Source organism: Aaosphaeria arxii (assembly GCF_010015735.1).
Source record: "Aaosphaeria arxii CBS 175.79 unplaced genomic scaffold BU24scaffold_10, whole genome shotgun sequence".
NCBI lineage: Eukaryota > Fungi > Ascomycota > Dothideomycetes > Pleosporales > Aaosphaeria > Aaosphaeria arxii.
Window position 1 is genome coordinate 793,214 of NW_022983483.1, and position 14,754 is coordinate 807,967.

At 51.0% G+C, this 14,754-nt stretch overlaps 6 protein-coding genes across 6 annotated transcripts; 1 reads left to right on the plus strand and 5 right to left on the minus strand.

The window, feature by feature from the left end:
- Positions 1-526: 526 nt before the first annotated feature.
- On the minus strand, positions 527-2,490 carry BU24DRAFT_413697 (splicing factor, CC1-like protein; the record flags this gene model as incomplete). The annotated part of the gene is made up of 4 exons (XM_033526169.1): positions 527-788; positions 844-1,323; positions 1,374-1,703; positions 1,757-2,490. 4 exons carry the CDS (start codon positions 2,488-2,490, stop codon positions 527-529), a joined length of 1,806 nt encoding a protein of 601 aa, XP_033379345.1.
- Positions 2,491-3,015: 525 nt separating this feature from the next.
- On the minus strand, positions 3,016-4,845 carry BU24DRAFT_427208 (Inositolphosphorylceramide-B hydroxylase). The gene is made up of 3 exons (XM_033529167.1): positions 3,631-4,845; positions 3,320-3,568; positions 3,016-3,254 (listed from the first exon to the last, which is right to left on the minus strand). Exons 1-3 carry the CDS (start codon positions 4,401-4,403, stop codon positions 3,101-3,103), a joined length of 1,176 nt encoding a protein of 391 aa, XP_033379346.1. The 5' UTR covers positions 4,404-4,845; the 3' UTR covers positions 3,016-3,100.
- Positions 4,846-5,560: 715 nt separating this feature from the next.
- BU24DRAFT_50933 (uncharacterized protein) lies at positions 5,561-6,473 on the minus strand. The gene has a single exon (XM_033534341.1). It carries the CDS (start codon positions 6,353-6,355, stop codon positions 5,816-5,818), a length of 540 nt encoding a protein of 179 aa, XP_033379347.1. The 5' UTR covers positions 6,356-6,473; the 3' UTR covers positions 5,561-5,815.
- Positions 6,474-8,060: 1,587 nt separating this feature from the next.
- Positions 8,061-8,793, minus strand: BU24DRAFT_50950 (uncharacterized protein). Its single transcript, XM_033534342.1, has one exon. It carries the CDS (start codon positions 8,582-8,584, stop codon positions 8,192-8,194), a length of 393 nt encoding a protein of 130 aa, XP_033379348.1. The 5' UTR covers positions 8,585-8,793; the 3' UTR covers positions 8,061-8,191.
- On the minus strand, positions 8,794-11,810 carry BU24DRAFT_50955 (uncharacterized protein). Its single transcript, XM_033534343.1, has 3 exons — positions 11,228-11,810; positions 10,072-11,167; positions 8,794-10,016 (listed from the first exon to the last, which is right to left on the minus strand). The coding sequence occupies exons 1-3, from the start codon at positions 11,470-11,472 to the stop codon at positions 9,003-9,005; spliced, it is 2,355 nt and encodes a 784-aa protein (XP_033379349.1). The 5' UTR covers positions 11,473-11,810; the 3' UTR covers positions 8,794-9,002.
- A 1,285-nt stretch (positions 11,811-13,095) lies between these two features.
- On the plus strand, positions 13,096-13,902 carry BU24DRAFT_427212 (uncharacterized protein; the record flags this gene model as incomplete). The annotated part of the gene is made up of 1 exon (XM_033529168.1): positions 13,096-13,902. The coding sequence occupies one exon, from the start codon at positions 13,099-13,101 to the stop codon at positions 13,789-13,791; it is 693 nt and encodes a 230-aa protein (XP_033379350.1). The 3' UTR covers positions 13,792-13,902.
- Positions 13,903-14,754: the final 852 nt, after the last annotated feature.

The following is a 14,754-nucleotide window of genomic DNA, read 5'->3' on the forward strand; positions in this document are numbered from 1 at the left end:
CAGCATTCGTCGCCAAAGCGATAGCTGAGGGAAAAGAAGAGACATGAAAACTTTTACCAAACCCAAGGCCCCCACCTTTTCTCGACCCAGTTATCCGTCTCAAAGTGTGTCGTCGGGGCACAAGATTCGTCCTCATATCCTCCCCTAGCCAGACTCCAAGCGCCTATTCATGTAGCGCCCATTCCCATCCCTGGTCGCAATTCAAAACAAAAAACAAGAACTATAGGTAGTGACCCGAGGGTTCAGAGAAAAAGGGGGACATTGTACAGAGTGTAAGCCATTGGCAGTGGCATGGGGAAAAGGGTTGAAGCATAAACAAGCAAGCATTACCTTCGGACGATGTTGGATCCGTCGTGTATCGGCAGGATGATCTGCTTTGTCAATCGTCATCGAAGGATGGAATACCAGAGCACATGAAGTGCAAAGGTAAGTGTCGTTGGTGCAGGTTCCGACCTGGACATGTAGTTAAGCTGCTCGTAAAAAGCCGATCAGATGCAAACCAGTCGGAAAAGTATTTCGGAACCTATTAGTTGCGAAGACCGTAGAGAGAGTTGTAGATCTTGTCCACGACGTAGCTGGCACGGATGTGGCGGAAGTTAAAGGTGCGGCCATTGAGACCCTGAATGGCTTTCTCGCCTGCGGTGACCGTATCGAATTTGACATAAATGTCGCCATCTGTGTTTGGATCAACAGCAATGTGTACGACCTTGCCATACTTTTTGTCACACTCGTGCTTGACCTCTGCTTCGAGGTCTTTGACCCAATTAGCGCCCCATTGCTTCTGCTCTCTGTTGTCTTGTTAGCGACAAGCTGATTCGAAATGGTGCAATGAGTATGACTCACTCTTCGGGGCTGAAAGCATCATTGATCTTGATGCACCTAGATGCCATTGGCTGCTCGACAACGGGTGCGCGGGATCTGGCAATAGCTGCTTGAGAGTTATGGGCATTTCCACGAGAAGGCTCGTCGACGGGATTACGAGCTAGCAAATTCATAAGTCGGTCGCGATTCATGTTGTTAATATTGATACCGGCGACATCGTTATCATCAAGGGCAGAGGCTCCAGTCACACCACGGTCGTCACGTCCATGAGTCCGGTCAAAGACACCACCAGAGCCGCCAGCATAAGCGCCCCGTCCACCAGCTCCAGAGAAAGCAGAGCCCTGGTAGCTTGAAGCCTGCTGGTTGAAGTTTCGAAGTAAGTTGGCGGTGGACTCCGGAGTAAATTTGTCATTGCCGAGACCGACGCGGATCTGGCGGTTTGCGAGTTCAAAGCCGTTCATGGTCTCGAGGGCGGACTTCGCTGCAGCGGGATCGCGATATCTATGGAATGTTAGCTCGATCACACAATCCAAGGCAGGTTCAGGACATACTGGACAAAACCGTATCCTCTAGAACGGCCTGCACCGCCATTCGGGGCCTCATCACGTTGCAACTGAACATGCTCAAGCTCGCCGTAAGGGCCGAAGACGGTCTCGAGATCTTCTTCGGTGATGCTGAAGTGAATGTTACCGACATAGAGACGATGGAACGGGGCCTGTGGGTTGGATGAGCCATTGGCATCTGCAGCGGCAGCTCGGGAAGCACGATTCTTCTCAGCTTCGGTGAGTTGTGCGATAATAGGCACACCCTTCAACTTCTGGCCGGTGAGCTCAATAGCTTTAGCGACAGACTCTAGCTCTTTGAACTCAACATAACCAACACTATTTAAGTTAATTACAAATCCGAACTTTGGTTCTGCTGGAATTGAACTCACCCTTTGGAGCGTCCGGTCACACGATCAGTGACAATCTGGGCCTCGACAACAGTGCCAACAGCTTCGAAGAAGGCACGAAGGTGGCGCGTCTCGGCACGCTGGGAGATCTGCTGGACGAAAACAGTGCGCTTATCTTTGTCGTCTTCATTAAGCTCAGGCTTGGGCGGCGTGGCTGGACCACGACGATCATCGTCGCGGCGGCGACGGTCACGGGAACGGTCAGAACGGAGCCTATTGCGTCCGTCATCACGGTCACGGCGGCGAGGGGACCTTGAGCGAGCCCTACCACCGCCAGTGTAGAAGTCACCACCACGGCGATCCCGATCACGGTCGCGTGGGCCACGACGATCGCGAGAGCGATCGTTTCGACGAAAACTGCCTTCATCATCTGTGTTAGCATCCTTGTGCGAGGAAGATGGCCTGCTTCCGTCACGTCGGCGTCGTTCTCGTTCACGACTCCTATCGCCCTCGTTATTAGACTCACGATAATCTCGATTGCGGTTGCGGTCTCGATCACGGCGATCCCGATCACGGTTGCTGTCACGGTCCCTGGCGCGATCACGGTCGCGGTCTCTGTCGCGACGGTCACGATCGTCTTTACGATCGCGAGAAACTGAGCGGGCATCAGAGCTTGAGCGACGAGCAGCGGCTTCCTTGCTTCGCTTCTCGGCCTCAACTTCGGCGGCGGTGCTGTCAAGGAAGGCCTCGATGGCAAGAGGGTCATAGTCGACCATGATGGGCGAGTTACTAGAATCTAGCTTTGTGTTGTTTGCTTGAGTGAGGTAGTGGAAGTAAGTGAAGGTGACTTCGGAGCGCGGCAACGAGGCTCGGAAGGTTGGCGGACGTGGGGTTTCGAACTGAAAAATAGCGCGGTGAGCGAGCAATGGGAGTCGCAGAATTAACTGCTGGTGTTTGCGATTGACTTGCCGACTGTGTATAGCTATGATAAAGTCTGAGAAGAAGCGGGGCGGGAGCTGTGGGTGTGGCAGCAAAGAGAGAGTAGGTGAGGTTGGGGTGTTGCGCGGAGGTGGAGGAGCGACGAGGCAAGTGAGATTATATAGTTTGCTTGGCAGGCAAATGGCTAGCGAGCGCATGGCCCGTGCTTGACGTCACGAAAAAGGTTAGACAGTGACAACAAACGACGACAGTAACAACAGGTAAAGGTGAGTATGTTGTGGTGCGCATGTTACATTATTAGCATGTATGGTACATTATTAAAATATATTCATTTGGTGGTATCGTGACCCGAATTCCCCCCTATCTCTACACCGTCGTCATCTACTCCATAAGAACGCCCGCAATGCTTATTAAGGTATACATATGAACATTCAAAGTGGCAGTCGACTATGTTGACTTGATCACCTTGGGCTGAGTCATCTCCAGCTCAGTGTTGAAGACCCAATCCCAGAAGCGGCTGGTAACGCCGAAACCATTCTGGTAATCCGCAAAGTGATGCTTGAGATGGTACTTCTTCAGCTCGCGGTACCAGGGAGGGAGGCTAAAAAGAAGTTAGCAAGAAGGTCTATATATGATGGGCCTGATAATGGCGTGGGATGAACTCACTTGCGGTGGTGCAAGAAGTAGTGGGTCAAGTCGTAGCAGATGTAGCCGAAAATGCCACCACTGTAGACCGAAACGGCGGCATACCAGTTGTAGAAGAAGACACAGTGAGCCAACTTCCAGAATGGTGCAGCAAGAGCAACAAACAGGGTTGGAGGCATGACCAATCTGTACTTGTCCATAGGAAGATAATGATGAATGCCGTGGAGGAGGAAGTGAAGAGTAAGTCCGACTCTGTTATCAGGAAGATGCCTACACAGAGTCAGTAAAGATTTCGAATGTGATATCGCTCAAGCAAAGGGCAATCAACTCACTCGTCAAGATGGAACAAGCACCTATGAAGAATGTACTCCACAAGTGTCCAAATGCCCAACCCAAGGGCCCAGTATGCAGCCGTGACACCTCCTCCCAACCCAGTGACACCTAGATAAGTACCATAGGCGACGGGAGGCACCCAGATGGTAGGCACAACCCACCAAGGCGTCTTGGTCAGCGGCTCCAAGAAATTTCCAAATAGGGGGGCAGAGTCACCACCGCGGTAGTGCCTGGGTCGATGGACCTGCTCTAGGTAGAACTTCTTGGAGAATCCTCCATTCCAAACCTGCATGATGAGCGGCTTGTTCAAGTCAAGGAACTTGTGCGTCTTGTAGTCTGCATCCAAGTCGGTCTCACGGCTGAGATCTTCCTCCGAAGACATGCCCGTGGCTTCGTACACGGGCTTGCCATTCTGCTTGATGTTCTTGAGCTCCTCTACACCTTCCGCAGAAGGCGGGAGGGGCACAATCTCCGCAGGTTTCCCGCTCTTCGTGGCACCATTCACGACAGCCTCCGTTGCTACGAAGCCAATCAAACTCTCGTCAAGAATCTCGTACGCAGCCTCGGAGTGCGTGTGGGACACCTCATCCTCCATGATGGCCTTGACATCTTTTCCACCGTACTCGAGGACTAGATCCGCGCCACCTGGATGATCGGACAGGAAAGAAGTGACATCGTACACCTTAGTACCGATCGTAACATAACAGGACTTGTCGGTGTTATGCGCCTCGATATCGGCGAGGGGAATGGTCGGGAGGGTTCGGGCAGGCATGATGGGAGAGAAATGTTCGAGACCGTGCTTCTGGGAGACCAGATTCACGTTGGGCTCGAGGTTCCGTGAGAGGGGATTTCGGTCGCGAGTTCCGGTTGCTGCACGCAAGGCTACGTGGGTGGCTGCGGGCAGGTAGATCTGGTATGCAGAAGGTGGTGGTCGAGTAATCTATATGCTGCACAATGTACGCTTCCTGGGAGGCTAGACGTAGGTATATGCACTTCGAGACTCGGATGGTGGAAAGGCTATTGTAGCCGTGAAGAGGTGGCGTCGGAAGGGTCGGACTGAAATGTAAGATGGCGGTCGGGACGCAGAGAGAACCGAAGGGAGAGACACCAAGTGTATATACTGGCGTGGGAAATGAAAACAGAAAACCGGCGCGCAATCAAGGAGAGTGGGAGCAAAAGGGAATGCACAGAATAGGAGGGAGAATTGGTGATAGACTGCGGAGGGCGCGGAGAGGTAGAAGAGTTAGGTAGACGTGGTAGAGCAGGGTAAGAATAATGTCAGGAGACGGGATGGGATCCAACCAATCCACTTGGACTATTCCTGTTAGTGCACGCGTTAAGCTTTCTCACGCCAAGAGCAGATCAATTTCATTTTTCCATTTCAATCGGTTTTAGTATTACTTTAGTACGAGGCAGCAAAAAGTCACCAGTAAATCGCGTGTCGTGGCGAGATGTATGGAACCTCGGTTTCTCCGGCTTCCGAGATCTTACTCCTTTTATTATCTTCTTGACATGTGCTCTAGGCAGTGACTATAGATGTTATAGGTATCTGTTACGAAGTATTTGTCGTTGTTCGGCTTTCGGTGCATTGGCACGGTATGCGGATATTTGCAAGTTTCCGACCACTAGCGAAAAGACCGCGTAACAACAAGGCATCATCATAATCATCATTTCGCTCAGATAAATGAGCATCTCGTCTACGCCTGCCGGTACATGGAAGATCAATCTTGCTGCTTCTTCGAAAATGCCTCCACTCTGCCAGCGGCCTGGTTCAAGGTTGCGGTACTTGGTCAAACCCACATGTACATACTTCTACATACATAGGTACCTAATGCAGTAGTGCACACCCATACCTACCTAACCAACCAACGGAGTACAATACTCAATATCGCGACTCCAATGTCTTGTCTATACCTTTGAGTATGATTAAACACACTATGAATACGAAGTACTGTGCTACTAACACGCAACCCACACGCACCGCCCCAAGACACACCAATAATTAGGTATCATATGCTCCTACCATTACCCGCACCTCACATCCTGTAGTTGCCGCAAACCTGACAATACCTTTGATCAACCAATTTACATCTTACCTGTCGGGCCATAGCGACGCTAGATCCAATTCGAGGCTCGCGTTGCTTCTTGCGAGTGCGAGGTTCGCATAGCTTGCTTGTTAGGTAGTTATATGCATACACAGGTATGCATAGTTACAAGGTCCCTTGTTGCCACCCAGGATGGAATAAATCGCTCCACAAACATTCGCATCCATGCCATGTCATGTCTACAATACATTCCCTTGCGTTCACCTTCCGCGGCTCTGAATACGCCCAGGGGCCCTTCAAGGAGTTCATCGAAAGCCAGGGTGTTGTTTTGTGGTAATACTGTGTAGGCAAAAAAAGTAAAGTGACAAGGGGTTTTAGCAGATTTCGTCCAGGAGAAAGAGGGAGGGAGAGAGGAAGAGAAACAGGCTTGCCTACTAGATCTCCCATCCCGGTATGTTTCTAGAAGTGCCGTCGAAGGCCTGCGCGCGCAGGCCTCACGCGAAATTAACCAGGGGAAGAAAATAAACAACGGAAAGGAAAATAAAGAGAAAACAGGTTCGTACGACGGTGCCGGCTCCGATGGCCTGTATGCCGACTCGTGTAACGTTGGGGGGAGGGGGAATATTGGTAGCGAGGGGGCTGTGGTGTTTTTTGGTTCGATCCATCTATTCTGTTGCATCTACCGAAAGTTGGTTGGGTCGCAAAGCAGAGGAGATATAGTGACGATGTTTTCTGTGGAGTACGGATGTATGATTTACGAGTGCGATTGCGAGTGCGGATCTGTGAATGTATGGCATATGTTCTCACTCATCGCAATCTTGGGTTTCTCAGGCCCTTGTTGGCAATTCACCATGAGCCAGCCCAAGAACAATACACACAAAACCCGTTCTTCTTCGTCCGTTTTCTACATGGGTAATGCGAATAGTCTTCGCATTATTGCGATGTCGCATTGCACCCACCACCACCACCATCCATCAGTCAATCACCACCTCAACTCCACACATGGTAGATACATACATGCACACCACCCTCAACTCCCCATTCTTCCAGAAGCACACGACGTCACACCCCCCTCTCTCAACCGCAATCCTTTCCCCTTCCAAAATCCAGCCAAACCTGCTTGAGGAGGGATGAGTGGAAATATACCAGGATGTCTCTATTTTTGCCGTTTCCCATTGTTTAGCGCCCGCTTGCTAGCATTTCCCATGTCATGTCATAACCACGTCGCTGAGCTACGTAAGTCACATCCCTCGACGATGGACGGAGAACGATTGGCAAGGCCTGCCTTTTGCTGCAGGAACGCGTCTTTAGGCTTTTGAGCTTCGAACGCCGAAAGGGCGGGGATGAGAGAAGAGGGGGAAACGTAGGCAGTGAGGAGTACATGTACATCCAGAACAGAACACCTGCTTAACAGACGTCAATTAATGCTGCAAAAGATACTCGCGCGCATGAAAGTCCTGCGGCGCAAGAAAGCGAAAAGGCCGTCGAATCGATCGGTCGACGTGTATGTATGTACAGTAGCAGGACTACTGCGCCAGCGGGTAATAAGAGGTCGAGTGGTCGACGATTGTTCTTTTCCTGTTCTTGCTGCGGTACATGTGTACAGTACGATGGGGAACGACCGCCGGCCGTATGCAATGCAAACTCCACCTCGTCGCTCTCCACGTCTCATTCGCTGTGGGATTGGACGACGATCATGGGTGAGATGGGGACGAGAGAAAGGCAGTCTCGCTCGGTATATCGGCCCTGTATTAACCACACTATACCTATTATCTCTCCTCCAGACCTACGATGCGCAGAGTGGCCTGCAGGCCTGCGTTGCGTAGCGCAGGAAGGCATACCGGAAGCGTGCAACGGTGCAGCAGCACAGCAGAGTGACGGGGATTCTGTTCGCCTTGTCTGCTGCTGCCCTGCTAGCCTGGCCTGCCTCTCTTCGTTGCGACTTTGACCAAGAAATGCACGTCTTTAGCCTTAAGATTCGACGGCTCGCGTCACGTCCTGGAATCTGGGGAATGTTATAGCCCCCCCGGCCCTATAGTGAACTCATGGTTGCTACTGTGGAGTCTCTCAACCTTCTGCACCATCCTCATCGGGGTTGTCGTGTGTGTGCACTAGCTTTTGAAGAGAGACGCAATTTGTTCCGGAATAAAAGTACCGCATGCGTGGGCCCCCTTTGTAATTATAATGCAGTGTCCGAGATCTCAGCAACTGCAGAATCGTAGGCACGTCGGGGTGGCCGCTTGCTAGCTTCATGTATATTCTATGCCTGAAGTAGCCATTCAAGAATGTACTGTAGCCAGTTAACAGTCCTAAGACCTCGCAAACATGCTTGCGAATGTACAGTTGTTAGCAAAAAGGGCCCTAGCTTGACATGCCTGTCATTTGTGAATGGAATTCATTCAGAAGATCGCTACCAAAATGTGTCTTCTCAATGCTCCGTCGGTTCGGATGCGAACAATATACAGCAGATGCAAGTGAGATCAAGTACATACGATGTGAAAAAGGACAAGCATATCTAAACGGTATCGAACCAAAAAGCAAGAAAAATGATGCAAAGCGAACGGCAAAAGTACAAGTGACAAAATGCAATAAAACAGTAACGATGCAAGAACAGTGAAAGGAACAGCAACAACGCAAAAGAAACAGTCGACCAAGCGATGCAAGACAGAACGTTTAGAAAGGGCTGGAAATCCATCCAATCAAAGCAAGGAAAAAAAACTTGCAACCCTTTTCCCATAACCGGGACCCCAATATGCATGCACCTCCAACGAACGACGAACGAGTGAAAAGAAGAACACCGATGGCCAACACCCATGCCCCGTGAATGGTTGGCCCCCATATCCCATCCCATGCCCATGCTCCTTTGCTCTCGCTCTCTCCCTCGACTCTGTTTCTCTTCTTTTTGCATTCCAACCTGCCCTACAAGGAAAGCGTGCTCGTTTACTTGGCGCAGGTCCTTCCATTCCGCCGAATGATGCCAATCGCGAACATGTTTTTCCTATGTGCGATACGCCAAACCAAATCATGACGAAACCCCCTCCCCCTTTGCGCCCACCCCGTCCGTCTGATGTGCACCTCGTATTGACGGGTGATCTAAGCTCCGTTGCGGGACGATCACCGGCTTTTCCACGATGCCTACCTACAGATGGTTGGCACGTCGGGCTGACCACATGCTAGCTTCATGTATCTTCTATACCTAAATCAAGAGTGCACTGTAGCCATTAACAGGCTTGAACCCTCGTGAATGTAGGTATAGTATATTAGGAGGGAGCCAGCCCGACGTGCCAACCCTCTGTACATACACCCTTGGCATCCATCAGCGTCTCTCAATTGCCCTGCATCCAGCATGGTGCGCCGGTGTCCTGCGCTGCGCCTTGGAATTCGTATTCGTTGCTGAGTCCGAACGGCGTGTCGAGCATGTCCGGTAGGTTCGTATCCCACATCATGTCGTCCCAGAAGCCGTTCAGTTGCTGCATGGCGGCTGGGTCCCCGTTCCAGGTGCCCACCGCGTTCGGGTTCATGGATAGCCCGGTGACGTCGGGGATTCCGTTGTATTCGAAGTGACTGCCCATCTGAGGAATATTGTGACCGTTGAACTGAGCGTGATGGCCGTTGTTGTGTTGTTGTGTGTGCTCAGGGGGCTGCATGTGAAGCTGTTGCTGCTGTTGCTGCTGCTGCTGCTGCTGGAATTGAGCCTTTGAGGTCTGATAGAGTCGTGAGACTGCGTCCATACTGCGCTTTGCAGCAATGCTCCAAGGTTGAATCCGTTCGAAGAATGCGAGCGCAGTCTCAATGCTCGCTCGCCATTTCTCAGCTTCCTCAGGCATGCTATGGTCACTGAACAGGGAGACCAAAGGCACCATGCACGCCTGGAAGACGAACCAAACCGCGTTCCATCCCGATATCAGATCGGGTAGGCACTCGCTCGAAATGTCTTCGATGGTCTTCGCAGCAACGAGTCGACACTTGCCCACTGCGACTTTCTCCTCTGCGCTGAGGTTCACAAAGGCACAGCGTCTGAGGGCGGTGTTCAGTAAAACCGGTCGGTGCAGCACGAGTCGGATGTTCTGGAATCGCCATTTCATGACATGGCGGACGCGTCGGAGGAAATCCGGACATGACTCGCCCATGTCGGACAGGATACTGGGTAGTTCGTCGTACCAGCGAAGTATCTCATCGTCGTATGCGGAAGTTTCGGAAGGGGTGAGTAATGGGCTCTCGACAAGCCGATCCTGGATCTTGGTGGCTATCTTGCAAAATTCGGCGTTATGGACCAAAGGAAGCACCTTGAGCTGTTCAATGTATTGCGGCGTGCTGGGCTGCAGCGGGGTAGGGGTAGCCTGTGGGATTAATTAGCATGGCGATTGATTGAGGGGGGCGGGTTTTCCCACGAACCGCGTTTCTTATTGAGCCAGGTGGAAGAACCGTTATAGAGGGCCCCATTCTTCCAAGTGAAGGTCTTCCTGTGGTCGTTGACGCCCAGGCATCGAGACAGAACAGGCTCCACCATATTCGCCTCCGCATCTCGGGCGAGATGGAGTCTGTTTCTGATGGGGTCTTCACATTGAGATACTTGCTAGATTCACCTTTGCAGTCCGAGTACTCGCGATGCAGGCCCAATGCAGTAGCCATGCGAAGGGTGCCGCCCATAAGCGAATGCGCCTCGTTTGGTCGATTTAGATAGTGCATATAGTACCCGCTCATGATCGCCAAAGCCTGCAGCACTTCCAGGTTCCCACTGCCGAAGGATTCCAAAGTGAGATGCTTGCGTGACCGAATAAAGTAGACGTAATGGGCTTCGTTGTCCGAGGTCGATGACGCCAACGATCCCAGTGCGAAGACCATGTTCAACAGTGCCAGCCATGGCGAGTCTTTCCGGTTGCTGTACATATACGTAGACCAGAATTTGCGCTCTTCGATGAGAGGAAAGAAGAGATGCACTCGTTCAAAGTAGCTCTCAATGAGTTCTTGACCTTGGGCGGGCGTGGGCAGTGCCAACGGACTGGTGTCCAACAGCTCAGGAGGAGGTGATCCAGCTCGACTGGGGACGGCCGTCTCCTGATTATTACTAGCAATCATGGGTTTCGCATGTGGTGCGCATCGAACGATGACTTTGAGAGCTGCCGTGATGGAGGAGATGCCGACGTAGGAAGACAGTTTATCCACGGACATAGACAGGCCGTTGACATCGTCAGAGATCCCTTGGACTCGGCCAATGTGTTTGCGTTGTTCATCCCAATAAGGGTCCTCCTGAGGTGCCTGTTCGAGTGCCTCGAGACTCTCGGCGCCTTCCGAGCCATGGGAGACGACCTCGGATATCGCTTGAGCATTCTCCCCTTGAGGAGAGGTTGCTACAGCTGGACTGGAAAGTGCCAATTCCAAAAGTTCTTCGCGGGGCATAGAAGTCAGGGACTCTAGATCCTTGCTTGGATACAGCTTAGCAAGCACGGCCTTGTACTGCTCAATGTTGTTCGATAGCTTATCGACTAGCCTAGATTTGTTCATCATGAATCAGCTTCCATCGCAACGACTCAAATTACAGGATGCATACTTTCTGCTCGGGACAACCCTTTGAGCTGGCTTGGAATACCCGCACGCTTCGGGATGTTGGTACCACTGGCATTGCCCGCAGGGCTGGGTGCCATCACAGCGAATCTTGCGGCGTCTACATTCGACACATGCATTGCTTGTGGATATTCGTCGCGAACCCGCTGCACGAGTAGGCTTGTTGGTAGTGCCATCTCCATCTGCTCCAGGCGACCGAAGTCCTACCGACGATTGGAATGTGTGGAACATCTGGGACTGGGGGATTTTTGGAAGGGGGATCGGCAGGTTGGTCGCCGCAATTCTTCGGTCGGTGTGGAGGGGCCGCGGCTCAAACAAAAAGTGGCCCGGTAGACATGAACGCAGTGAACAAAGTTGATATCAAACTTTGAAGACTGGCGGGGGTCTAAAAGCAGTAGTGTAGGTGCAGGGAGCAATTGGAAATAATCAGAAAGATAAAGGCCACGAGGGGAGGTTAAGAGAAAAGTAGTAGGTGGATAGAAGTGGGAGCGAAGGGAAAAAAATGGGGTAACAACAGGGTTGAGCGGATGATATAATATAATAGCCAGCTGGGTACAGGGAGATGAGAAGAGAGATGGAAGAGGAAAACAGCGAGTAGCAGCAAGAAAGTAAAAGTAGATCTAGATGGGATAGGATAGACAGTCGGATCGGGGAGACTGGTATGGTGTCTGTTCAGGCTGCAGATTACCACCACTACGAGTACGATACTGCGCCGGTTGTTGGCTCCGTACGCTGATGCTTGTCTCCTTGTCCTTTGGCAAGGCTAGCGTGCGTGAGGGTGTATGAGTGTGTGGAGGTTGATGTGGATGGATGGAGGGAGGGATGGATGGATGGATGAGATATGCTTGTCTGCCTCATGCACTGGGCTGGTACCGTACAGACCGATTGTAAGTATAGATGTATGTGTATGTATGCATGTGTGTGCATCTACCTAAAAGTGTGTGTGTCTGCCCTCAGTGCACTGTGGGCTTGAATGGATCTACCGTATGCGTATGGGGGTGAGGGCGCTTGTGGCTATTCCCAGGCGTATATGATGCTCGAGCTTTCTCGCTTGTGGTCCTCCTGGGTGGATGGCCGGGAATATGGTCGTGTAAATTATGGTAGGAATGATAATGTACCTATGGGGACGTCCTGGGGGTGTGTGTGTCCTGGATGTTGTAGGTATTAGGTCGGATTGTCATTAAAGGGTAGGGGACTTAATCCCTTCGTTCCCGCTTCCAGGGCAGAGAAAAAAACACCAACGAACAACGGGCCGCCATCAAGTGAACTAGAGTAATCGAGCATCATTAGCCCCCCCGCATTATTATGAGGGCCCCGGACATGACTGATATGACAAAGGCTTGGCTGTTCTGTTTAAACTTTATCATTTCGGGTTCGCAATCATATAATTGTGATGATGGTGATGGTGTTCGTTGTCCCGGAACCGGAATTGTTTAGAGTGTGAGTGTATGAATAAAGCAAAAGAAATTTAGGGAACATATGAAGATGGAAATGATTGAATCCGACGAAATGAACTAAACCCAAACCTGACAAACCTACCACTACACTTGACGCAAAAGAGATTGAATCTACAACTTCTGTAACTCATCACAATCACACCAACAGCGATCCACTGTGTATTGTACTCCGCACAGTGTTTGCATGATGAGTTGCAAACAGTGAATACCTGAGGTAATTACACCTAGGGATGATTACAGTGTACTCAGCAAAGCAAAGCGCATGTTGATTCGGGTGAGCACGGTGTCCCCAAGATCCGGCGGCATCTAGGCTACCTCATAGAACCTCAAGTGACCTGAAGCGAGATTTGTCGTATCCACCACCAACCCAAACCAATAACCACCATCTCTCGTTCCCCCCATGTCTGATACCTGTTCCCATACTTGTTCGAGAAGCAGAAGCTTTCTTGACTTCTTTGCCAACAACCTGGCCCGAGTCCACAATTACCACAAACCTGTGTCTATAACAGACATCAGTCAATCATCATCACCATCATCATCACCGCATAGGCAAAGCCGGCGACTACTGCAAGCCCGTTTCACACCGCGGATCATCTCACCCACACCCGCACGCCATACCCATATCCTAGATTCCTTACCCATACCACAATTACAACCCTCCCCGTCCATCCCATACAACCCATACAACCCATCCAATCCCATATTCCAGACTCCCAATAACATCACATCATTCATTATCCAGGCCAGGCACCCAGCCACGCCCGGCCAGGATCTCTCTAATCCTATCTATCTCTCCAGGCACACGCCAAATGAGCAACCGGTAACCGCTGCCGGGATCGTCGAGAAGCAATCCTTTTGCATGCTGCTCATCATCATTCATTGTCGTCAGCGTCATCCTCTCTTTACACCCACTCATGTAGTCGGATCTTCTCTTTGTCAACGTCACAGCCGCCGGCCTCCACTGCTGGTTGGCACATCTAATTACAAACGGTCCAGGTACAAAGTGTCGGCATATCGGGCTGGCTCCCTGCTACTATTATATGCCTTCAATTCTGTATTCAAGAGTGCATTCGTGAGATCATTAGACTGTTAACTGGCTACATTCAACTCTACAATACCTGGCTTGCAAGGCCTTCATACTCTCAACCGGCTACAACATACTCTAGAACAGACATGTAGATTTAGAAAATAAAAGTATCTACAACCTACAGTAGGCGGATTATCACTCCAACAACCAATCTCCACACTACTCCACTCCACTCCAGTCTACGCACGCGCGCGCAAGCAGAAAGAACAATCAAAACCACCAAAGCTAGACATGAGACCCAAGTTCGTCCATCAACTACCTAACCTTGCCCATCTATCTCGTAAGCAAGCAAGCATATCAAACGCTTCACCGATCCTCTCCTCTCTCTCTCCACCCCAGCCAGCAGTCCCATATTATCAATTGCGTTTTGGATATTCCTTTTCTACTAGTTCGCTGTATTCTTTTTCATCCACGGCCGCACATTGGCTGGGCTGTTGAAGGAAGGGCATGGGATGCGATACCCCTCCCCTGCTTCCCGAACGTTGCATGCGAAAAGCACGCACACACGCACACACACACGCCATGGGGGGCATACATCCATGCCGTGGCCCCTCCGGGCCCTAGCAAAAACCGTTTTCGCTTGGTGCTCCAATGTCATGCTGGCGGGCGTTTTATTTTATTATTATGGGGGTTATTATTATTATTGAGGAGGGGATGTGGTATCGCATGGGATGTGGATGCTTAAAAAGTTTAAGTTGTAACTTGTACGGGTAGTGTTTTTAGGTAAGGCAAGGTAAGGTAGGTTTTTGAACTCAACTCATAATATGAGCGCTTTCTCGACCGACCGTACGATGCAGACGCCTATAATAGCCCCACATATACCCCCCATTCTATAACAATGATAATATCCTCAGGACGCTGGACTGGACTGGATGATTGTTAGGACCGGCGGCGGCGGGCGGGTCTTTTTGCTTTCAACCCAAGACCCTGTACATACGTACGTTGTTGCTCCGGTGGTGGTAGGAACGC